At 34.3% G+C, this 25,591-nt stretch overlaps 2 protein-coding genes across 3 annotated transcripts in view; one reads left to right on the top strand and one right to left on the bottom strand.

Annotated features, from left to right (window-relative positions):
• Positions 1-774: 774 nt before the first annotated feature.
• LOC132160751 (protein ILRUN) lies at positions 775-14,407 on the bottom strand. Its single transcript, XM_059570430.1, has 5 exons — positions 13,808-14,407; positions 10,735-10,889; positions 10,183-10,380; positions 8,715-9,019; positions 775-3,584 (listed from the first exon to the last, which is right to left on the bottom strand). The coding sequence occupies exons 1-5, from the start codon at positions 13,969-13,971 to the stop codon at positions 3,549-3,551; spliced, it is 858 nt and encodes a 285-aa protein (XP_059426413.1). The 5' UTR covers positions 13,972-14,407; the 3' UTR covers positions 775-3,548.
• Positions 14,408-14,669: 262 nt separating this feature from the next.
• LOC132160750 (ankyrin repeat and SAM domain-containing protein 1A-like) overlaps positions 14,670-25,591 on the top strand; it is a 28,093-nt gene continuing 17,171 nt past the window's right edge. Inside the window, exons 1-3 of one of the 2 annotated variants that reach the window (XM_059570427.1) lie at positions 14,670-15,138; positions 16,512-16,861; positions 25,175-25,241. In XM_059570427.1, coding sequence (XP_059426410.1) covers positions 15,087-15,138; positions 16,512-16,861; positions 25,175-25,241 — 469 coding nt within the window. In that variant the 5' untranslated portion in view covers positions 14,670-15,086. The remainder of the gene's footprint in view (positions 15,139-16,511; positions 16,862-25,174; positions 25,242-25,591) is intronic. The other variant, XM_059570428.1, reaches the window with a different exon arrangement.

The following is a 25,591-nucleotide window of genomic DNA, read 5'->3' as shown; positions in this document are numbered from 1 at the left end:
TAGTCGAAGACAAAGGTCCTGTATTTGAGCTCAGGTCATGACATTCAGGTTTTTGGGGCCAGAACTTAAGTTCTTTGTAGTGAATGGGTGCCATCAGAATGAGAGTACTAATGGTAAAAACATCAAAATGAACCAAAAGGGATTCACATGGCTCCAGTCCATCCGTTAATGTCTTTGTGAAAAGATGTGTAAAAATACAAGTTTTAACTGTTGGTTCCAGCTAAAAACACTGCTTCCTCCAGTGAAAAAATCAACTTTGAATCAAGAATCAGGAGAAAAATATGCACAGATCAAGCACTGTTTACAAGCAAAACAACAGTCCAAAACAATTCCAAACAAAGAATTTTATGGTAGTATTTTCTCACTGGAAGAAGTGTTATTATGGGCTGTTTTGGACAAATGTGTCAGTTTAAAGTTAAAACGCCTTAATGATGTTTTTGATTCTTACAAACATGCAGTTTTAAAATACATTAAGAGATGGACTGGAGTGGTGTGGATTATTGTGATGTTTTTATCAGCTGTTTGGACTCTCATTCTGACGGCACCCATTCACTGCAGAGGATCCATTGCTGAGCAAGTGATATAATGGTATATTTTTCCAAAACTGTTCTGATAAAGAAACATTTTTGGCTGAACTATTCGACAAAAAATTGTAATGTCATGCTTTAAGGTAAAAGGTAAACAAAAAGGCAAGAAGTTTATATATTTATTTTGGGAACTGAATTAACCAATCACATTGCTCACTTATTGTGCAGGCAAAACAAGACGTCAGAATCATGTTTCAGTGTTAATTTAATCATACAAATGTTCAATTATACATACAGGAAAAGGCTTTTCATATTTTCTCTTTTTCACTGTGCTATCATAGGACTCTATGCAAACTCTCCGCTCAATCATACACCATGCCATGGTGCAGAAAACCCAACAGAGCTAACAGAAAAAAGAAAGAAATCAGAAAAAGACAATAATGCAACAATGAATCAATCACACTTCTCACATGCATAAGCAACACCAAAAAAAAAAAAAAAAAAAAATCCAGAGTGTAATTATAAATCGGAAGGAGGCTGTGAAGTGTGCAGCGCTTGGGATGAGGACATTCACTAAGAACAGCTCAAAGGAAGACCTGACTGATGAAGCGATGGTATCATCCAATGAACTGTTTATGGGCTGAGCAATAGGCAAAACGTTGGTTTATTTCTGTACTAACGGCGAAAAAAAAAAAAAAAGGCCCGTTTGAGAAAATTAACTTCTTTTATGCTTCAACTGTTAGTGCAACTTTTTGAAATATGGAAGGGGCTGTCCCTTAAAACACTGCATAGATGATCATTTGCAATGTAAAACTGAAGCCACAGCATTTCGAAAACACTGGACACAAGGTCAGAATTGTTAATGGCGAAATTTTCCAGGTGCATAGAACTGGGGGGAAACGGACAAGAATTACCTGACATGTTAAATTTAACAGGACATGCTGACACTAATCTATTGCCTTGACAAAGGTCAATTTGGGCTTATTGATTTGCATACTGCTTGAGGATAGCAGCTAATTAGTTTAAACGCTTTCATCCAGATGACAACGTTTATTTCAGTACAAAGACCAATAAAGAAAAACATTGTAGGAGACTTGTTAACTTTTTGTTTTATGTCTTAGAAATTGCCTAACCATTGCAGCAAAACAGAAAATGGTGAGTAAAACAGCCTTTCAGATATATTTAGCAGGATGTAAACATCCAAGAAGCTTTCCATAATACCAAACACAGAGGCACAATTTAAACCAAATTAACTCCACAAAACTCCTTTAATGCGTTAAAATATTATAAGGAGCATTCCAACTCCAAATCTGCCATTTCAACATACAGCAACAACTTAAGAATACAAATTAAAAAGAATATTTTTGGATAAATCCAAATGCTACCACAGAAAATAACTGGTACCTTAGTAAGATTAAACATAAAAATAAAAAAAAGTGTAGGGAAATGCAATTTCAATGGAAGTAGTGCACTTGCCACAGACTTCAATTGAAGGCACATACATGTCAATGCATTTTCTGGTAGAGAGGTACAAATCCAAATCATTTTCTGTCACAGACGACGTTCACTTGCATTTAATCCAAAATATTCTTTTAAAATGAACTCATTCTCACACTTTCCCCTCATTAAAACACCCTCAGCTCATTTAAAACAGCTTAATACCATCGTAGGTCTAGGTGAACGACAGAAATGTGTGATTGGGAAAATTAATGAAATGCTTGTGAACTCCTGGGTCAGTAAACAAGGGAACCAAAGCCACATCTGCTTGCTATCATCTCTGATGGACTGAGTCATTACAAGTGGAAAACTGACATCAGCACTCTGGAACTCCAGAACAACATCAATGTAAACAAATATGATAACAGCGACAAGATCTCTGACGACAGCTATGACTTGACCTGTGGTGGCAGTACAGATGTATACTTCAATATAATGAGACCTAATGTGCTCATGTACGCTGTACAGATTGCTGGGCTTCTTTTTTTTCTTATTTTATTTTCTGAATCCAGAGAACAGTTTTGTAATAAGCAATTACAAGTGGCTGGCAAAGGACCATATGAAGCAATTACACAATTTAACCTCCAAGTAGGCACATTGACCTTTTTTCTCAAAACTCTTCAGTTTTTAAAGAAAAAGTCAGAGAACATTGATGAAAAATTAGAAAACTACTTGACGGGCATTAATTCTTTGCTGATGGCTTTTGTGCATGGCTGAAACACTCAGTTGCACACATATTGAGGTGACTCCCACAAAATCTGTCAAGAATAAACCCTGGACATATTCCACCAAAAAAACAAAAGGAAGAAATGAAAAATTATACTTAGCTTAAAGAAAATGAAGTCTGTTTTTAGGACTTTTAAGATTTCCTTTATTGTGACATTATTTTCATGGTAGTGAATGCCAAAATATATATTTAAATTGTTACATATTTTTACCATATGTTAATTGGTTGCATTTAAATTAGGTTTATAAAAAACTAGTGCAATTTTAAATTGAAATATTTCAATTAAATGTGACAATTTGAATCAACAAAAAAAAATATATATCTTTAAAGTCCTAAAAACATGTTTTATCTTCGTATGCAAAATATAAAAATTTTATGCTCTCCTATTGATTTTACTGTGAAACATGACACATTCTCATAAGATTCACTCATCATTCATTCATTCATCCACCCGTCCTGCCTCTCTTTCTCTTGTGCTTTCGTGCACTCAATCACACATCTGAATTTACTGCTGTAATGTGACAATACGGATCAAAAAACTGTGTATTTTTCATTATATCTCTGTAGAATTTCTAGCACTCATCTAAATCTAGCATTCACACATGCGTAACTCAGGTGTTGGTTCAATATTGATTTGGAGCAAAACAGATTTGACCACACATTTATGTGATGTTGTGGTGCGTTGGTGGAGAGGAAGGGTCACCAAGTCTTTAGAGTAAATCTGTTCCTCCTCTCACTGAACCCTAGAAAAGGGCAAAAGCAGCAGCTCTGATGAGCTACTCGGCGGTTTCTGTATCTTAAGACTGTCCGAACGGGAAGGGTCCATTAATGCCCTGGGAAGAAACAGAAACAATAAGATAAAACACTAATGTTAAAGACCATTTGTAAACTTAAAAAAAAATAATAAAAAAAAATTATACAAATTATATTTAAAAAAAAAATATCTGGCTAAAGTCCCTCCTTCAGTGCAAGTCTGTGTGATTACTATTATCATTGCCACAAAGATTAAAGGGATAGTTCACCAAAAAATCTAAATTATGTTATTAATAACTCACCCTCATATCGTTCCAAACCCGTAAGACCTCTGTTCATCTTCGGGACACAGTTTAAGATATTTTAGATTTAGTCTGAGAGCTCTCAGTCCCTCCATTGAAACTGTGTGTACGGTCTACTGTCCATGTCCAGAAAGGTAAGGAAAACATCATCAAAGTAGTCCATGTGACATCAGAGGGTCAGTTAGAATTTTTTGAAGCATCGAAAATACATTTTGGTCTAAAAATAGCAAAAACTACGACTTTATTCAGCATTGTCTTCTCTTCCGGGTCTGTTGTGAGTTCAAAACAAAGCAGTTTGTAATATCCGGTTCGCAAACGATATTTGATGATGTTTTTCTTACCTTTCTGGACATGGACAGTAGACCGTGCACACAGTTTCAATGAAGGGACTGAGAGCTCTCGGACTAAATCTAAGATATCTTAAACTGTGTTCCAAAGATGAACAGAGGTCTTACTGGTTTGGAACGACATGAGGGTTATTAATTACATAATTTAGATTTTTGGGTAAACTATCCCTTTAATACTGAGAATTAGTTCAAATATGATGAGTAACAACGGTATCAACACCCAGTTTTACACAGATATTTGGCCTGCAGATGGTTAAGCTAAGAGTCTTTAACTTGTTTCTCTGGGAGTATACACTATATTGCCAAACGTATTGGGACACCCCCTTCTAATGAACAGGTTTGACTACTTTAGTAATTTCTAGGAGTACAAATCTTAATGTTTAAGCATATAGTGAAATTCTAGGGAATTTTGTGCTTCTAATTTTATAGCAACAATTTGGACAAGACCTTTTTTACTCTAACATGACAATGCCTCTGTGTACAAGGCAAGATTCAAAAAGAAATGATTGATTCAGTCAGTGTGGAAGAACTTGACTGGTTCGCAGAAAGCCAAGTCCTGATACCTAATCCCACGAACACCTCTGGTTTGACTTTAAATACAGACCTTGAGCCAAAACCTCATCAGCAAACACCAGTGACTTGTACATACACCATATATATTGGGACACCCCCTTCTTTCGAACAGTAAAATGCACTTCCAAACTGGAAACAAAGCAATGGAAACATAATCCATGTATTTGAAAATGTTATTTTCATCTTGGTTTTTTCAACACTTTTGGAGGTATCTATTAAATGACTGTATGCCTAGGTAACAGTCATTGGTGTTTGGTGATTTGGCTCAAGTAGTTTAAGTAGTCTACTTATGGAAATTACTAAAGCAGTCACACCTGTTCATTGGAAGGGGGTGTCCCAAAACTTTTATAGTGGATGAATACAATGGGTTTACTGTTAGTAATCCTAGATTTCAACAGTGACTTCTTTAACTGGTTTATAACATTTCTTCATCAGCTCACATGCTTGTATGGAACTCCATCTTGTGGACGAGAGGTAAAGTTTAAGCCCCTTAAGGGCCTAATAAACAGTCTCTAGATTGACATTCACAGATGTAAACCCTGACATTAACAGGTACACATCAAGGCATAATCCAGGACAACAAATTTCCACAAGGGGCTGGGAGATAAAATGCCAAATTTTTCAGCCTATATATACACATATCTCAATATCAATTTATGAAATAGTTTAAAGGCTGTTTTGATAAATCAGAAAACAACCCAAATAGCTTTTTTTTTTTTTTTTTTATCGAAATGGATCCGGAGAAATTTAGCATTACCTCTTATGGATTGGCCAGAGGCATCAGTTTAAAGTTAAAACAGCTTAATGATGGTTTGGTTTCTCATAACCAGCTTTTTGCTTCACAAGACATTAATTAACCACCGCATGGTATGGCACTATACGGTTCACTTTTGGGGGGTTTTCCACTGGGTAAAGTACCTGGTACTTTTTTTAGTACTACCTCAGTTAGTCTCGAGTAGCCAGACCTTCAGGCTGATAGCTGAAGGTCTGGAATCCAAGGCACCTTTTTCTGACCAAGGCCCGCCCATGAGGCTGATTTGACCGACATGTCAAACAACCAATCACAGTTTGTTTCATTCAGCAGCACGTTTCAGGGCATGGAAATGTCGCCACAATAACAGACCGGTGTGTAAAACTCTCTGACGTATTTAAAGATTCTGTGCCGCAAACTTCCTTAGTCTTACTGCTTTAATGATTTTATTCAACAAGGTAAGCTGCACAAATGTGTTGAAAAGGTAATTTTGTTGTTTGAAGACCTTTAGGTGTGTCTGAAAACAATACCTTTGGTATGAAGACTCAGACATGGCTAAAGCCCATGCCTGGCGGTGATCGTAACAATATTGAGCTAAATTATGGAACAAAAATAATGGCGTATGTCATTGAAACAAAAAAACATGCTGAATAGAACTAACTGAAAAAAATAAGTACATCTGCTTAACTGTCAAAATAGTTCACATCATCATTAAAGCGTTTTCTGAGATCTGAGGTCTTATATCACAGTATTAGTTACTCGTCGTTGGGGAATCCTGGAGTGTGACATAAGAAGGGAAACCCAGTATTAAAGCACAGCTTCGCACAAGCCATGATACAAAGTTACAGAAACTAAGCAACCGAAAGCAATATATGTCTTCCTCAGATGTCATGTTAGTTCTGTACTTCAGCCTTGGGTAAAATAGCATTATAATCTCCTTTCTGATAGAGAGAGCAGCCAACATGTAAGATATGGGAAACAGCGAAGACGTTCACAATCTGCCTTTCCACGTTTATACTGGCCCCACTAATCAAAACTATTTAGCTCTTGCTCCATTTCTGCAGATCAGTTTTTGTAAATGACTTAATCATGCATCACTGCTCTACTGCTATTCCTTCAGCTTCCAGATATGCAATGGCGAATTTTCTGTAGAATTTTAACAACTGAATTTGTGGAAGTCAATTAAAATGGACCAAAATTTGCCTGTCAAATATTATACATCACATTTTTATAAACAGATTTTGGAAGTGAATTCTGGATGGTGAATATGAATTTTTAATTCTGAAAATGTGTGTGAAATATTTTTAACTGAAATATTCACAGCTTTAATAAACAACCAATTTATATTTCAGGATCTAAAAATGCAAGCCCTGGAAATACAAGGCAATAAAATGAAAGCACTGTTAATGCAATGCATTACTTTTCAGTTAGTGCTATTCAACATGCTTTTTTGTTTCAAAGACATATGGCGTTATTTTTCTTCCATACTAAATCAACTACACAAGTCACGAATCAGCAATAATGTCAGCGAGCCAATCAACCCATTTTTGGCTATATGTATGGTAATTCAGTACAGGTTTTTCCAGTATTCCAGGGAAAACGTACAAGAAAATGCTGTTTGTTGTGTTTGGGAACTATTTCAATCATCAAAATTTAAAATTGTTGTGGAATTCACCACTAATAATAAATACAATAAAATAAAAAAATAAATTAATAAAATTAATCTAGCTATTTATTACCATGTACTGTTATATTGGAGCATATCAAAGAAAAGAAAAAAAACAGTAAAATCAAGTTATTACATTAAACATGTTCCATATGCTTAAAGACAATTGCTGTTGAATCAAATATGTCAAAAAATTAATTAAAATCACTCAGTAGAAGATGTTTTAGAGCAGATACGTTCAGAAATGATATATTTATTGAATTATCAAACGGCTGAAACCATTTTAGCTGTATCTCCCATCCCCAGCTGAATCACACATGTGCAGAATGAGGAAAGGTGTAACCAAACACGGTGAATTATCACAATGTGCTTTTCTTTGGTGAGATGTCACAAAACAGGGCAAGGAACAAAAAGGTGACGCATTGTTGTTACATGACCTTCTGTGCAAACAGATCATATGGCAGTCAGCACATTGAGAGGTTTCCAGTGTAGACGTTTGGCATGAAAGGAAGATTTTTAGAGGGTGTTGAAAAGACGAGTGTTTTATCTTGGTTTTCTGAACCCATCTTGGCTTGACCTTTTCACTTACCTTTGGAAAAAGCCACTCAATCATGAACGTTTTTTTATGGATCACAGAACTGGACAAGTCATAATTATTCATTATTTTAACACACAACTTACACCTACAGCTGGGTGATATTGAATATTAAAAATATATTTTCGTTACAGATATACAGAATGCTGCCATTAAAAAGTTAGGGGTTGGTAAGTTTTTTTCTTTTTGATAAACAATATAGTAAAAACAAGTGTTTTCATGAAAAATTATTTCAATTTAACATTTTCTATTTGAATATATTGTAAATTGTAATTTATTTCTGTGATGCAAAGCTAAATTTTTACCATCATTACTGCAGTCTTCAGTGTCACATGATCATTCGGAAATCATTTTAATATGCAGATTTGCTGCTCAACAAACATTTGTTTTTATCAATGTCAAAAGCAATTGTGTTGCTTCAAATCTTTGTAAAAACTGTGATACTTTTTTCTCAGGATTCGTTGGCGAATAGAAAGTTCAAAACAGCATTTATTTGATATAGAAATCTTTTCCAACATTTGAAATGTCTTTACTGTCAATTCTGGTCAATTTAATGCATCACTGGATTGAATTATTAATTTCTTTCTTTCTTTCAAAAAAAAAAAAAAAAAAAAAAAAGGACTGACCCCAAACTTTTGAAAGGTATTTAAAAGTCTCCTTCTTGGGACTCAAGAGTAGGAGAGCATTTAGAGAGATTTTGATTTAATTGATTTAATAAAACTTTAATAGTTTTATTGGAATATCACCAAAGTTTAAATTTGTGACAAAAATGAAAAAACAAAAAAAAAACAATTCTATATGCACAATTGAACTTAGCATTTATCAATAGCGCCCCTGATTATGCAATAGTAGAAGAAATGCCATTAAATCTTTATAACAGTCTGTTTCAATGAACTACTTTTCACTCTCTATCACCCAGCCATACTCATGCTTATCTGCATTCAAATCAATGAAATACTCCAAATGGCATACATACCTGGCTGTAAGTCACTACTGATAAGTTGGTTTGGAGACCATTTGGTGTAATATTTACAGAGGTGTGATTGAGTCCATTTTGATCTTGTTGAATGGAGTCCAGAGGGGCCTCCCAGTGGCCCCCGGGGTCTTTTAGATGATCCTCATTGGTGTCCTGCTTGTTCTTCTGTGGTGAGGCGAAAGGGTTGAAGTCTCCTTCCAGACTGCGGTGTGGCTGCGTGTTGAACTCTGTCTCGAAGGAGGATAACTGCTGTGTGACGCCCAGCAGGCCCCCTTCTTCCACACTCAAGATCACCCAGATCACATCTGCACAGCAAGGGGAAAGAGGTGAGCCACATATCCTTCAAGTCACCAAAGTTGCTTGTAGTACTCAGAACTTTTGCTCTAATGCTCTGAATGGCAAACTATCATACTAACTATTTTTAGAATTCAGTATGAAGAAAGAAAATTATACGGGGTTAAATCAACTTGAGTTAAACTGCATATCTCCACAGAAAAGTAAATGAACACAGTGTTCTAATTTTTAGGCAATGTATCACTTTAAAACATTTGTTGCATAATGTTTGCATATTATTCTTTTTTTGAAAGACTAGTTCACCTGAACGTATTTGCCAAATATTTCCTCACCCTAAAGCCATTCAATATGTAGATGAGTTTGTTTGTTCATCAGAACAGATTTGGAGAAGTTTAGCATTACATCACTTGCTCACTAGTGGATCCTCTGCAGTGAATGGGTGCCGTCAGAATTTGTTCTGAAGATTTTGGCCTGAGGGCGAGTACGTAAATATTCAGCAAATTTTCCTGGAGCTGTTTTGATGCATGAAAATATAATGCTTAATGAACATTCCTGAGTTAATAATATTCACTGAAATTGGCAATAACTTCAAAAACTATTGGATTTGACTATTGCTTAGTGTCACTGGTTTAATGAAGATGAGTAAATATTCAGCTAATTTTCCTAATAATTTTTATTACTTTTAAATGGCTGATTCTTAGCCTAATATCTTGAGAACTTTGACTGTTCATTTATGGACCCTTTTCACAAGACTGTGATGATGCATTTAACGGTCATCAGCATCGTAAATTCTCAAAAGTTTGTTGTTTTTTTTAAATGCATGTACATTTCTTACACTATTCTTTGTATTATATACCCTTTGCACCAAATTACAAAAAAACCTAGTTTACACTAATGCAAGGGTGTTTCTGATGCAGCGTCTATGGTTTGGTAAATTTGACAGTTTTCTTCTTCTGACAGCCAATATCATTCTCTATCCATTTTTTTCTTCTATTGAAAGTAATGAAAACACTATCATGGAGCTTTTCTTTTGCTATTTGCACAAATTGGAATGCAAAATATATATTTGTGGTAGTCTCCCATTTACTGCTCTTCAAGTTAAACCAACTACATTTACATATTACATTTAACTATGACGACTTCCGCTGCTGAGAAACCCAGAAATGTGTCTCACCTCCGTAGAAGAGTCCAGTGGCAGTGCACATTCTCCACTGGCCCTGGTACATGCCAGGAACGGCTGGACTGCGCATCTGCACACTCACGTCTGAGATCTCCTGCGGGTCCAGAGAACGCACCATCACCATGTTCACATGACCAAACTGATCCCCGCCAACATACTTCAGACACACACCTGGGGGCCACGACTCTACACCTGCAGCGAAGACAGGAACAACATTGAAGTTTGACAAAACAGAGGACTTAATGTGATGTGGCTAGATCATCAATGCTTAAAAGAAGCAAAAATATTATGGAAATTCTGATATCAGTTAATCTTAGGAAACAATAGTCCATAATGCAGAACGTGGAAGAAAAACTATTAAATTAGCAAACATGAATTAATACTGTTCAAAATGACTACAGAGCACATAAAGAATAAGTAAGGAATTTACATCATCCCCAAAAGATTCCACAATAAATTAGTCTTAATTGTAAAATGTGCCGTTTTGAATTACAATCTGTTAAAGCATAAAACACAGGTGTTCAGCCTGAGCAAGAAAACACTCACCTGTGTTCTGTATCCTCCATGTCTTTGTAAACTGTGTGTCTGGAGGAACAGACTCTCCCTCTCCAATCGTCACATCTTCCACAAAAGACATTGACGGCGTGTTGATATTTGGACTCTCAAAGTCATAATACGCACCAATAGCTGCTTGTAGGTTCCTGATAAGACACCAATATAGACAGATCAATATTGGAGATTCAATGTCAACATAGTTGCGGAGAACAAAACAACATGTATAAATGAAATGTACGAAAAGCAGATTAATCGGCCAATAGATGGATATTATGAAGCGGACGCCAACAATCATGCAACTTATATGTATGCATTTAGCAAACTTTATCCAGTGACTTACAAGAGAGGAACATAAGCAATTGGTCAAAGAGCCAACAAGATTCATAATGAAGATTTACAACCCCTGGCAAAAAGTATGGAATCACCCCTCTCAGAAGATGTTCATTCAAATGTTTAATTGTGTAGAGCAAAAACCAAGCACATATATGCCACAAAACAATTTTCACTCAACAAAACAATATTCTGGCTGTATAAAACACTTAAAAAAAAAACAAAGAAAGATAACTATAGTCAATTACAACTGTTTTTACAGATCAAACAGAGGAAAAAAATATGGAATCACACAAATCTGAGGAAAATTATATGGAATCACCAAATAAAAACACAACTAGTACTTTGTTGCACCACCTGTGGCTTTTATAACAGCTTGAATTCTCTGTGGCATGGATTTAACTAATGACAAACAGTATACTTCATCAATCTGTCTCCAGCTTTGCCTTATTGCAGTTGCCAGATCAGCTTTGCAGGTTGGAGCCTTGTCGTGTACCATTTTCTTTAATTTCCACCACAGATTTTCAATTGGATTGAGGTCCGGACTATTTGCAGGCCATGACATTGTCTTTCCTGTAGAAATGTTTTCACAGATTTTGCCCTATGGCACGATGCATTATCATCCTGAAAAATGATGCTACCATCACCAAACATCCTTTCAATTGATGGAATAAGAAAGGTGTCCAAAATCTCAACATAAACTTGTGCATTTATAGAAGATGTAATGACTGTCATCTCTCCCATACCTTTACCTGACATACAACCCCATATCATTAATGAATGTGGAAATTTGCATGTTTTCTTCAGGCAGTTGTCTTCATAAATTTCATTGGAACGGCACCAAACAAAAGTTCCAGCATCATCACCCTGCCCAATGCAAATTCGTAATTCATCACTGAATATAACTCTCATCCAGTCATCCACAGTCCAAGATTGTCTTTCTTTAGCCCACTGAAACCTTGTTTTTTTCTGTTTAGATGTTAATGATGGTTTTCGTTTGGCTTTTCTGTATGTAAATCCCATTTCTTTTAGGCGATTTCTTACAGTCCGGTCACAGACATGAACTCCGCTTTCTGCCCATTTGTTCCTCATTTGTTTTGTTGTGCACTTTCTTTTTTCAATGCATATTGCTTTAAGTTTTCTGTCTTGGCGCTTTGATGTCTTTCTTGGTCTACCAGTACGCTTCCCTTTTACAACCTTTCCATTTGATTTGTACTTGGTCCAGATTTTAGACACATCTGACTGGGAACAACCAACATCTTTTGCTACATTCCGTGAAGATTTACCTTCTTTGAGAAGTTTGATAATCCTCTCCTTTGTTTCAACTGACATCTCTCGTGTTGGAGCCTTGAGTTATGTCAATCATCTTGGTTCAACACATCACTAATGTGTGCAAGCACTCGTTTTTAACTGCAGACTAATTAGCAGTTGTAATCAGATACAGGTGTTTGTTTTAGCAATGCAAAGTGCATGGTGATTCCATATAATTTTCCTCAGATTTGTGTGATTCCATATTTTTTTCCTCTGTTTGATCTGTGAAAACAGTTGTAATTGACTATAGTTATCTTTCTTTGTTGTTTTTTTAAGTGTTTTTTACAGCCAGAATATTGTTTTGTTGAGTGAAAATTGTTTTGTGGCATATATGTGCTTGGTTTTTGCTCTACACAATTAAACATTTGAATGAACATCTTCTGAGAGGGGTGATTCCATACTTTTTGCCAGGGGTTGTATTACAAAGCTGAACTAAAAACTTGGCAGAAGCATAATATACAGCTTGTGTCAATCTCAAATCCGGAATAATGTATATAAAAAATAAACATATACACATACATACACACGTGTGTGTATAAAATATATATATATATACACACACACACACACATATATACTTACACACACAGATAAACTGACTGATAAAGTAAAACAGTAAAGTACTGGTAAAGTCATGTTCAAAACAAAAGGAAGGAGGGACAAACTTGTGTTGGCCTGTGTGTAAGACCTCAAATGAAAGTACACTCGTGCATTACGTAACTGAAGAAAACTTTATAACAGTCCTTCCATGTCAACAAACACCAAATTCACTCACACACACACACACACACACACACACACACACACACACACACACACAAAACAACAACTTACAATCAATAAATTATGCTGCTTACGACCAATAAAAAACTAATATATTACTGTCATCAAGCAATATTTTATTTCTGAAGAGTCGTGACTTAACAAAACTGGACAATGTCTGACTCAAAACATAGCGAGCCCCCAACCTAGACAGCATTTTGAATGCACTATTCTCGTCAGCAGCAATTTAAGTTAAAAGCCCCAATATGCTGCTTAGATAGGGAACTTAAAAGGTTTTGAGACACAACCAGTAACGTTACTGTAGCGAGCCACTAGCACAAACAAGCTACATGTTTGACACCTGATATAAAACAAACCAAATTGTTAAGAAAATGCATTTTTAATTAGCTAAATGTCTAACATATTTAATTCTATAGTTCATATGAGCCGAAACGTTACATTTGCTGTCTTTGTAAACAGTCAGTTTAGCCACTAGCTTGTTGTGTTTTTCGCTTGAGATCCATTTAAACTCCACTGGGCTCATTAAAGCTGCCCTAGCAACGCTATTTATGACGTGCAAGATATTTTAAAGCAATAAATCGTAGTGGAGAACTCTTTATGTTTAGTTCAGGAGTAGGCCGCGCCGAGTCCCCGGACTCACCAGTTGGTCATGTCAAGGAAGAAGGCGCAGCCCGCCGGGTTGAGCTGAAAGCCCAGCAACCTCTGGAACTCTGAGATGAGGACATCTTTATCCGTGGTGCCCATGCAGCTGAATTTTTGCATGAGCTCCTGATCCAGGTCTATGTCCATGCCCTCCATGAGCATGCGGCTGTCCCGCGGATAAGTTTCAATTGAGTCCGAGGCCTTCTCCAGTCATAACAAGCGAGCCGATAACAAGCTCAGTACGCATGGCTGCGGGCGGGGCGGGGCGGGGCGTGACGTTACGCGCGACGTAACTATGGTGCGGACTGCGGAGGAACGTCAGCTGTTGCTATTCGAGTCTGTGGCGTTTCGTAATCCAGGGCATTCATTCAAACCCTAGGCCCTATTATTATGTTACTGTAGTACCAAAGTTGCATGTAAGATAACACCGTGGTACTTTGATATACAGGTTATATACAACGATGTTAAACGAATACCTACTTTTGTATTCACATGGTATGTCAAGAATATGTCCAGCAAGCCATTGCAATGCCATGGCATGTGCTCCGTAAATTGCTAATGAATAACTAATGAAGTTGTGTACTCTTACTAAAGCACTGTCGCAATACCATAGTAATGATTTACGCACCCTTATACTTTAACTGAGTGTATATTTATGTATAAACTAAAATAACAGCACTGTTTTTCACCTAGGCAGGTAAGAAATCCAATGCACATTATAAATAAAATGATTTAAAATAGTATTTGTAATCAAATTAATTATTTTTTTATATTGTTATTATTAAAATAAATGATTTGATTAATTCATTATCACATTTATTTTAAGAAATCCTCGATTGTTTCTAAAGTACTATCAGTGCACACGATTCAGTTATTGTAAATAGCACTGTTTTAAATTAATTATTTGTTTTAGTTATATTCATAAGAATAATTTCAATTATTTAATTGCTTCAATTATTATTTTATTAAAATAATTTTCATTTATTTAATCATTTGTTGTATGTAGTTATTTAAGGGACACTGCTTTAAGAGTTTAACCCTGTTGTTTCTTCATATGTATAAATGTGCATTGGATTTCTTAGCTGCATAATTGTAACAGTGCTGTTATTTCGGATTACAATTTCTCAGAGGATGACTCCACTACTTGCATCACATAAAATGAGAAACCAGGCCCACCATCCCCTGTGAGAGTCTCAGTAACCTGATTAGCCAGTCTGTCAGTAATAATAAGGCCAGGTCTTGGATCTAGGACCCATCGCTGTGTCAGCTAGTGTGAGATGACAAGAAAGACTGGGAGAACTATAACCACAACAGGAGACCAAGGAGTGAGTAACTTAAGATAAAGCAGAATGTGTGTGTTTTGTGCTTGTATGTGTGTGTTTCACTTTAGATATGGTGATGTGGGCTGAGCAGATATTATTCTGGAGCACTTACATTGTAATATACTTATGTGCAAACACATGTGGTGTTAGTATATCTTTTTAATAGTGTAAATTTAATTAAGGAAGGATGTTTCCAAATTATATCAGAAGCAATTCAGAATCCTTTTTGGTGTTCACTATATTTTGTAGATTCCATAAAGAACAGACATTTTAGTAAAATTTTAGAATAAAGACCTTAAATGATTATTATTGTAAATTAAATGTTAACTATTTAATTAAATATAAAGTTTATTTTATTATTCAAATTAAATTATTACTTTTTAATTAATATAAAATGAAATTATTTAGTAAAGCGTAAAGACTGTAAACCCTAACACAAATTACTTTTTCAGCATACTGTTCTAAATTGAACTTTAATAATCTAACAATTAAAAAAAGTTTATTTTATTATTTAAATTATACTTTGATCATATAATGAAAATTTATATTTTTCAATTTTTATTATTTAAATTACATTACAATTTCCTTATTTTCCTATTTTTTATTATCATTTTTTTAATTTAAATTATTTAGTATACAGTAAAGACTATAAACCCTAAGGCAAATAACTATTTCAAGAGATTAATAAAATAGATAATCTAATAAAATAAACTTAATGAACTTATAAAAAATTTAAATAAAAAAATCTTAAATTATACTTGAATGAAATTTACATTAAAATTTTATTTTATTATTTGAATTACATTTTTTGTTTTATTTTTATTTTGTAAGAGTAAAGACCTGACACCATTCAACATATTGTTCTAAAATGAACTTTAATAATCTCAATAATCATTTCCTCACTTTATTGTTACAATTTTCATTTTAATAATTATTGTATTGAATCATTTATAAGAGTCTAACCCCATTGTTTCAGTTGATGTTATTTCAAGCTGCATTAGGCACATTTTAATGTACGCTGTTGACTCATTTGTGCTAAATTGTTTTATCTTCTGAGTTATGCAGAGAACCGGTAGTGAGTCAAACAGACAGACAGCAAGGGAGGAAGGGAGGGGAAGGAAAGAGCCTTTTCAAAAAACCCATGGAGTTTCTTGGCAAGGGGAGGGCAGAGGAACACAAACTGTGGGTGGACCCCTGTGACAATGTAGATCAGGCACCTAAACCCTCCCTGGTTGAAAAACACTAGTACCACGAGTGCTTACAGTGGTTAGTACTGCTGTAGATCCGGGAGGCTGCTAGTTTAAGTTTAATTCCATGGATAATACGGGCTTACGCTGAATAATACCTGGTGGACAAGGACTAATAGTCTGCTTATCGCAGGTAAAGAGGATTCGTGTCCAGACCGCCAGACAGACCCCTGCTTTGCTGTTCCAGACAGAAAAACCCACAACGCCAAGCCAGGAATGTCCAATCTCGCAGCAGACGCTCAGGCCCGTCCAGACCAGACTGAGAGTGATGGGCCGTCTGAACCGTCACCCCAGGCTTCGAGGAAGCCACCTGGGCATCTGAAGTTGGCACGCAGCTTTCCTAAATCAGACTCTGACCTGCTGGCTTCCCCTCATTGTGAGGACGACGGGCCTGTTGGTGGCCGGAGCGAATCCCTGTCCAACTGTGCTGCTGAGAGGAAGGAAATGGAGCAGATGCCATCGTTTGCCTCCGAATGGGACGAGGTAAGAGCTGATGAACTGCAGAGGAGAGAGAACATGAAAGACAAACTGTTTAAAGTTTTGAATTTGCACTGAAAGTTACTTTTAATATACACTACCATTCAAAAGTTTGGGGTCAGTATGATTTTTATTTTGAGAGAAATTAATGCTTTTGTTTAGCAAGGATGCAGTAAAAACATTTACGTTACAAAATATATATACATTTTTAAATGCTGTTCTTTTGAACTTTCATTCATGAAAGAATCCTGAAAAAATGCATTGCTGTTTTTTAAAGCAGCACAATTGTTTTCAACATTTTCAACATATAATAATAAGAAATGTTCATGTCTAAGATATAGTAAGTAAACCTTGTCCAAAAAAAAAAAAAAAAACTGCTAACCAAGCAAAGTGATAGCATTTTTGAAAAGAGTGCTTTTAATTTATTGACAGAAAATTACCTCTCACTTTACCATAGCATAGTCATGTAACAATTTCATGTAATTGGTCTTTTTTTTGGAGTAATGCAATAATATTAACATGTTACTTGTATAAAATTTATACCAGGATACCTACATTACTTTTCTTTTTATGTAATTTATTTTCAGACAAAGGCATTTTACTCCTTCCTTGTAACATTTGTGCAAAAGCCTACATATTCATGTTAACTAAAGTTGAAAATGTAAAAAATAATTAATATTAGATGAAAAGTTTAAAAAGAAAAAAGATTAAGTTAAAATAAATTTATAAATGCTTTCTTGGAAACGAACCAAAAAATATGAAAAAACTATAAAAACTTAAAATATTTATAAAAACTATAAAATTATGTAAATAATACTAAAATAACACTGGTTCATAACACAACGTGTGACTAAATGATGAAAGAATATACATTTTTTGGTTGCACTGTCCCTTTAAGAGATCGAGCTGAAATATCTGTAACTGTCATGTTACTTAAAAATAAAAAAGTAACAATGTAACTTTTTGTTTCATTTTTAGAACTTTTATTATAGGCAATGCAACAATGTAATGTGTTACTTTTAAAAGCACTGGTTGTGGGTGGGAAAGGAACTCTGGCAGTGCGTACGGTTGAGAGGGAAGGGAGGCAGTCTTGACAGTAGCAGCGCCAGTGGCTGAATGCTGAACGCTTGGCTGGGCCCATCAGTCCTTCTGCTGCTCTATGCTGGCTGCAGCACACGGGGCTAATTGGGCCTTATCTGTCACTCCGCATCTTCTCAGGAAGCTTCCCAGGGATCGGCCCACGCTGCACACACAGGCGCTCCTCTCTCCTCGCGCCTGAGCTTTCTTATCATCAGCCCAAACAGTGCAGCACTGCCTTCATACCACAGTAACAAACACGCATGATTCAGTCACTGATCGCCTTTATTGGGGCCATCAGCTGAGACTTGTAACAGACTGACTTGGCTAGACAAATGTATCCGTATTTTTAGTAAATAAGTCAAAGCCTTAAGCCACCCAAACTTGTTTTATCAGACATTTCACTGCTTTGAGTGGCTTAAACCAAACAGCAGCAGATTGCTAGGATTTTATGGGTTTATTGCTATAGCATTGCTAAGGTGTTTGTTTAGGATTACTTGATTGCTTGGATGTTGTTAGGTGTTTGCCCACAAGGTTTATTTATATACTATTGCATTATTAATATTTTGTGCTTTCATTTTAATTTTTAATTTAGAATTTGGTTATTTTTTGTTTGACTTATATTTACAATTATTTTTTAAATTGTATTTATTTGTTTTATTAGTATTTCTGTGTAGTCTCAATTTATTTTTTGTAATTTTAGTACTTCAGCTTGAACTTATTTATTTCAGTTATGTAACATTTCTGATTTTCATTTAAATTATTTTTTAAATATTTTTCTCGTGAAAATAATATTTTATTTTATTTCAGCCTTATTTTAATTTAATAATTAAATAAATTTAATTATTGAAATTAAATTAAATATTTAAAATGAGTTCAATTTCAGTTTAATAAAAAACATTTTTAAACTTCATTTTTAATCAAGGAAACATTTAAATTTATTTTTAAGTTAATACACTAAATTTAAATAAAAAATTAATTAATATATATATAAATATATAAATGCATAGTTGTGTATTTATATGTACATAATAAATATACACAGTACACAAACATATACTATGTGAACAAAAACATTTATTTTGGATGGGATTAATCGCGATTAATCATTTGACAGCACTAATTAAAAAATACACAAAAAATGACAAGAACATATAACAATTAATTAACCATAAACTGTAAAAATACATAACAAAATAAACCTAAAATTAAAACTGAAAATATAAAAAGATAAGCCTATTAATAAGATCTATAATATAAAAAAACAAAAACCATAACACTTTTTTTGTGGACACCTGACTGGTATCCAAGGTTGTTTTTCAAAGTTCTTGTTAGTGTTTCTAGGTCATTGCTAAACATACACAGATAATGCGGTAACTTGGCACATTAATATTAAATTGAGTTGTGCAGTCACATGAGTGCATATTTCCAGTATTTTACAAATGCTTGACTTGCGCAGCTCATCCACTCAGAATTCAGAGTCAAAACTATCCGTCTTGAAATAAAAACACTGACATCTTCTTAACTTTGATCACATTTATACTCAAAGCTTTATGAAATATTATTCTCTGATTCTGCTGAGAAGGATTATATTATCAGATTTAGGTGCATTTTTCAAACTGTAGATTTAACCAGTTTAGTAGAGCTGCTGTCAGATCATCTATACAGTGCTCAGGAGTGTCCTGTTCTCAGAACATCCTGTTTCACATTATATATAGATGACATCTATAAGACAGAAAATGAGAGCGGGTGGGTCTGGAGAAATGACTGCAAGAATAAGGTGGTCCTGCTGTTAACACACTAATACAAACCAACTCTGAGCTGAGCGCTAATATACAGGCAGAAAGAGTCAGCCTGCTGGCACACGCTCACAACGAATCCTGTCGCAAAACAGCTGCATCAGCGTTTGAGCGTTAGTCACGGTAATGAATATTCCTCGGACACAACTACTGAACCGTGTGATCTTTCTGATATAAAAAATGTTCTCCTATAGGCCTGTACTGTGGCAGTATCCAGTATTACCATGCTATTTTTCTATGTGATTTAAATGCAATGTAACTAAGATGTTATATGATTTTTTTTAGTTTCAGTTCTAAGTATTACAATCACTGTACCATGTGTTACACGGTTATTTTTTTTATTTATTCTTGTTGTTGTTGTTTTTTTTGCAAGAGACTGACCAACTAAAGTACTTACACGTTTTAATGTAATGTAAGAATCCATCCGCCGGCACAAGAAGCGGAATCCAGTGGCCTGGTTGAAGGTTTAATGCATATTCGGTTTTTTACTTGCATTTCTGAATTTATCAGGATTTAGTTTAAATTTGAGTCTAGTTCCGTGTTCAATCGGACTCCAATTACACGTGATCATTAAATTAGGGCAACATTTCTTATCAAAAACTGATCACAGATATCGATTCCTTATTAATTTGGATATTTGAGTATTCTGGAAATCCCATACTTTCAATTCTTCGTTCAGTATTATCGCACAGGAATTGCACTCAGCTGATAGTGAACCCACGGACACAAACATGTCATTTCTAAACTTACTCAGATAATGCAGAATGGTTATAATACCTTTAAGTGAGCTGCTCACTGCATGCTCATAACAAAAAGTGTATTTTCTCCTATAACCACGGAGCTACCCCATGTTAAGTCAGTGACAGTCAAAAATCAGTAGTGCCTAATGCTGTTCCCCATGGTTCATCCATCGGTGCTGCAGTATGATCTGTCCTGAACACAGATTTGCAGAAATATCATTACACATTCATCTACTTGAAAAATGATTTCAGAATAAATCAAATATAACAATTTATTATCAGTCAGGTAAATATGCATTATGCCAATTTACATAGTCAATTCAAAGATACCAAATCAATACAAGACATCAAATTCATCAAAGGATGCATACCCGACTTCAGGAAAATACAGAATCACCAAGCAATGTTTTGTCACTCACCTTATACAGTATACCAAAATAAGAAAAACAAAGAAATCTTCAAATCAGTTGTAAGAACTTTTGGCTTGTTAGATTCTCGTTGGCCTCAGGGTCACACCTGGCTGGAGATAGATAGATAGACACACCCCCTCCTCAGCAGAACACAGTTCTACAAAAGTTTTCAGTATTTCTCATAATACAAAGGACTTACTTTGAAATTGAGACCATTTTACCAGTCGTACAGAGACCAAACATGAAGTGGAAAAAACAACATATTCACAAGATATAGCATGGCATATGGATATTCTTTTAGGGGAGAAGACTGAGAGTCAGAGGCAGGGAGGGGAGAGGAGAGGGAGGAAGAGGGTCGTAAATGAGCAAGGAGATAGCTTTTGTTTGCTCCCTTTAAAGATTTCTCCTCCAGATCAGTTTTATTGTTTTATGGTTTTGCCTATGGCATGGCATCTGTTTTGTGTGAGATCCTGAATTGATTGGCTTCACAAGGAATTAATTTCATAAGGAAATATCTTCACTCCTTTCACATTTATAAATTTTACTTTTGACGCACAATATTCAAGGCATTCAGTACATGATGATCTAATTAATAAATATAAAACTTTATTTGAAAAAATATATATATCAGTTGCCATTGAGGTTTACATGTTAAAATGACTTAAAAGCTTATACTAAAATATAATTTAAAGTTATTTAAAATAAGTTGCCATAGAGGTTTACACATTAGAATCTATTAAAAGTTAATACTACAATTTAATTAATTTTTTTATTCTATATATATATATATATATATAATTATTATATATTTTTTTATTATTATTATTATTATTTTTTTACTTTCAGTTACCAGACTGGTTTACACAATAAAACATTAATAAAGAAATGTTATTTTATTATAGTATTTTTATTGTTGTTTTTGTTACCATATAGATTTACATGAATAAATGACTCAAACATTAATATAAAAATTGTATCAGTGAGATTTACAAAAATAATTGAAATAATTTCTTGACAGTATTGTTCAAACATAAATGTATGAAAATGTATGCACAGTTTTACTCTGTCAGTGTGACTATAGCAGCTTTTAGTTCAGTGTATTAATGTTTCAGCACCTCTGCAGAAAACCTGTTTAAAGATAATTTTGTGTTTGAGTGAATGGTCAAACACACTTTCCACAGATGGCTATATAAGTCTCTTCATAATTCATATGCAAACGGAAGATGTCAGGGGGAACATATCTTCAGATGGCAAGTGAAAGATGTGCACGGGGAGAAAAGAAGTGGGCGGCAAATGCTTTCACCTGACTGAGACTTTACGGCTCATTTTTTACACACATGCATTATTTCACTGAGCTTTTTTTGTTTTGCAAATAAGCTACAATCGCCATTTATTTTTTACATCGAAATTGATTTGCATTTAGAAGAATACAAGAATGCAGGTAGGAGTACAAGTACAGAAAACAAATGGTTAACACTAAAGCAGCCGATTTAACATGCAGGTAATAATAATGCATTAAAGCATTAATGCATTTAATCATGCGCCATGACTCACACAACTTTTTGCTTATTACCAAAGAAAAATGGTTGAAATATATTGCAGATTGAATGCATACTACCCAGTAAATACTTGAAACAATGCATTTATAAGTATGCAATGTCTTCTCATAGTTTGATGTCTAGTTCATGCTTATTAGAATTTCTTTTAATCTAATAATTATTTAAGGTCAATTGTACAGGCTCAAAATGAGAAAGCATTTCTATACAAAAGCCTTCAAATTTATGTAAATGCTTTGTATTTTATTTTATTACTTTTTTTGTCATTTTATTTTGAATGGTTTTATATGTTTTATTTATTTGACTTGCAGTGATTAATTTAATTAATTAATAAATGATTTATTAAATTAAGTCATTTGGATAATTTAGTATGATTATAACTTTTATCATTATTTTAATACAAAACCCTAGTTTTAAAAACGATATACAAAAGATACATTCTGATATGCATGGTGTTACAGATTGTTAAATGCAAATAGTTTAGAGGTATCTACTGACGGTCTCATTTATATCTTCATATTCTCTCCATTCTTATGAACTGTAAAATGTAAAAGTGAGTCATTTTCCGAACGAGATCCTATCGCATGCGGTGTCTTTAATCAGAGTGGCTCTGTGGTGTCAGCAAGCCACTGGCCATCACTCCAGTCTCTGAAGCCTGTAATCTTGTTACTACTCTGGCACATGGGAGGATGCAAAGCTGTATGAAATCTTTATTACCCCCGACTTCACATTTTCTCAAGCTGCTGGCTTCTACATATTCACTCATTAGGTTAGACATTGTGTGATGTTCATTATTGCTGTCTCTGCAGAATGAAAATGCTGGCCTTTCATGAACTGTTTTTGGAAGTCCGTGGCTTGAGACTACGACCACATTAACTCTTCCACTACGTCTCTGTCTCTCTCAAGTCTACACTTCAGTGAATTCTTGAAGTGTAGACTTCTACACATTTCGAAGAAATCTGCAGTCAAAGTCCTTCTTAAACACTGTATATTTGTAAATGAAAATCTGTAACCCTTCAGTTGTTAAGGGAATATTCTGGGTTAAAAATGCTTTTGATTAACAGACTAAACATTTTGCTCCCATGAGAGCAAATAAAAAATGCATTGACAGAAACTGACTTAGAATTGAAGTTAAAATTTCAGTTGTTGTAGATCATCTTTGTTAAACATGTTGTTTATGTTTTTGTTGTCATAAATCTGATATGGGATTATTTTAGTTAACTAAAACTGAAAACAGAAAATGTTGCCACTTTATTTTAATTATCATAACTAAAATATAAAACAACATGTTATATTTCCAAAACATAGCTTCCAAAACATTGATATTTTTTATTTAATCTAACTAAAACTATAAATAAAAATGTAAAAAAAACTATTTTGACAAAAAAAGACAAACATTATTACTAAAACTTAAATTAAAGTGAAAATGTTTTGTATATAAAAAAATCTAATTCAACATTTTAGCAAAAATATAATAATATATCAGTGTTATTAATGATAATGATTAATGATATTAAATTATATTTGCATCTAATTTAAATAAATCCTAATATAAAATCAAAACAAAAGATGGTCGCTGTATAATACTTATAGGAATTTATACTGATGCATTTTTGTGTTAAGATAAACATTGAAAGTAAATTTTACATTTACTCAAAATTACATTTTGCAAAGTAGTTGTCATCCACCACAATAAAGGGCTTCTGACATGAAACCAACAGTATAACACTAATAAATGCATCTGGAAGTCAATATTTAAAAATATTACAGAAGTAAAATGGGTTTGCAATGGCTATGCCTTTCCAAGTAAAACAGTATGTGGTCTAGGACTTCTTATTAAATGATAGGAATTTATTAGTTTTACCTTGGAATAGCATGCATTGTTCAGTAAGAAAGTAAATAGAGTTAATTTTGAAGCCTAGTTTTTTTTATCAAAAAAGTCCTGCTTTCAACAACAGATGAGTATCTCTTCCCTGAATGTGAGCTGTAACATGTCTGTACTTCTGAACACATATGAGCAGATGAAGCCTGGAATGAGGACAGACAGCTGAGGGATTCTGGGAAGTGTACCATATAAGGGCGTGATGATGCATTGTGCATTCTATAATGGATAGACATGAAAAGTGTACAGAAGTAAGTGAGTACAGTATGTAGGTTACTTGAGAGTGGGGATGCAAAGGCCTGTATGGCTTGAGGGGATCTAGCACGTGGACCGTGGCATCTGACTGCTAAATGAATCTAGGGGCTTGCCAGCATGTTGACGCCACAAGCACACAGCAGATGAGTTTGCCAGACTTTAAATATTACATCAAAAACCAGCATTTTTCTATTTCAGGCCTCTCCTTAAAGTCTATTGATTGGACAGTAATCTTCACGCTCTTACACGGGTGGAAAACTGTTCTTATGAATGTGATTTCGGTTTTGCTTGTTTTGTTGTTGTTGTTTTTTTATTATTATTAATTGTTTCACTGATTCCTTTTTCGTTAACATTTACAGTTCTGGCTGTTACCAAACCAAGGTGTCTCTGATAATAGTCTTCTTTACTCTCTAGGAGAAACTCATTCTTCTGCATTTAGATTTTCTGTGTTGTTGTCTTTGCGAACAACACATATTAATTATGAATTAAAATCAGTTCTAACTAAGTCCAGTGAAGACTAACCTGTCATGGCAGATTACAGTGAAATTAAATATTTAACTGTGTTTTAAAACCTCTTGTTTTCTTGTTGTTGTATCGTAGATTGAAAAGATCATGAGTCTAATTGCTGGCATCGAGATGTCCAAGGAGCATCAACCTGCATCGGAAGGTAAATAAATATGAAAGCTACATATATATGAATTGTGTAATATATGGATTTAAAGTAGTTACTGTATGCAGTTGGTTACCTTAATTGATTTTAAAATTTAGGATTAGGAATTTTGCAAAAACAAAGTTACTTCATGTCATGCCAAACCTGATCTTTCTTCCCTGGAGCTTAAATATGTATTTCTTTTGTCCATACATTTAACATCAGTGGAGTCCAGTGTTGTTTAGACCTCAGTTTATCTTCTAATATCCTATATGTTAGCTTTTATTTTAATATTTTCACTTTTTATTTTCAAGATATATTAATTTGATGTGCTTTAGGTTTTTTTTCTTGCTTAAGTTTAATATTCA

This window comes from Carassius carassius, chromosome 17 (genome assembly GCF_963082965.1).
Source record: "Carassius carassius chromosome 17, fCarCar2.1, whole genome shotgun sequence".
Taxonomy (NCBI): Eukaryota; Metazoa; Chordata; class Actinopteri; order Cypriniformes; family Cyprinidae; genus Carassius; species Carassius carassius.
This window is presented reverse-complemented; position numbering and strand designations above follow the sequence as displayed.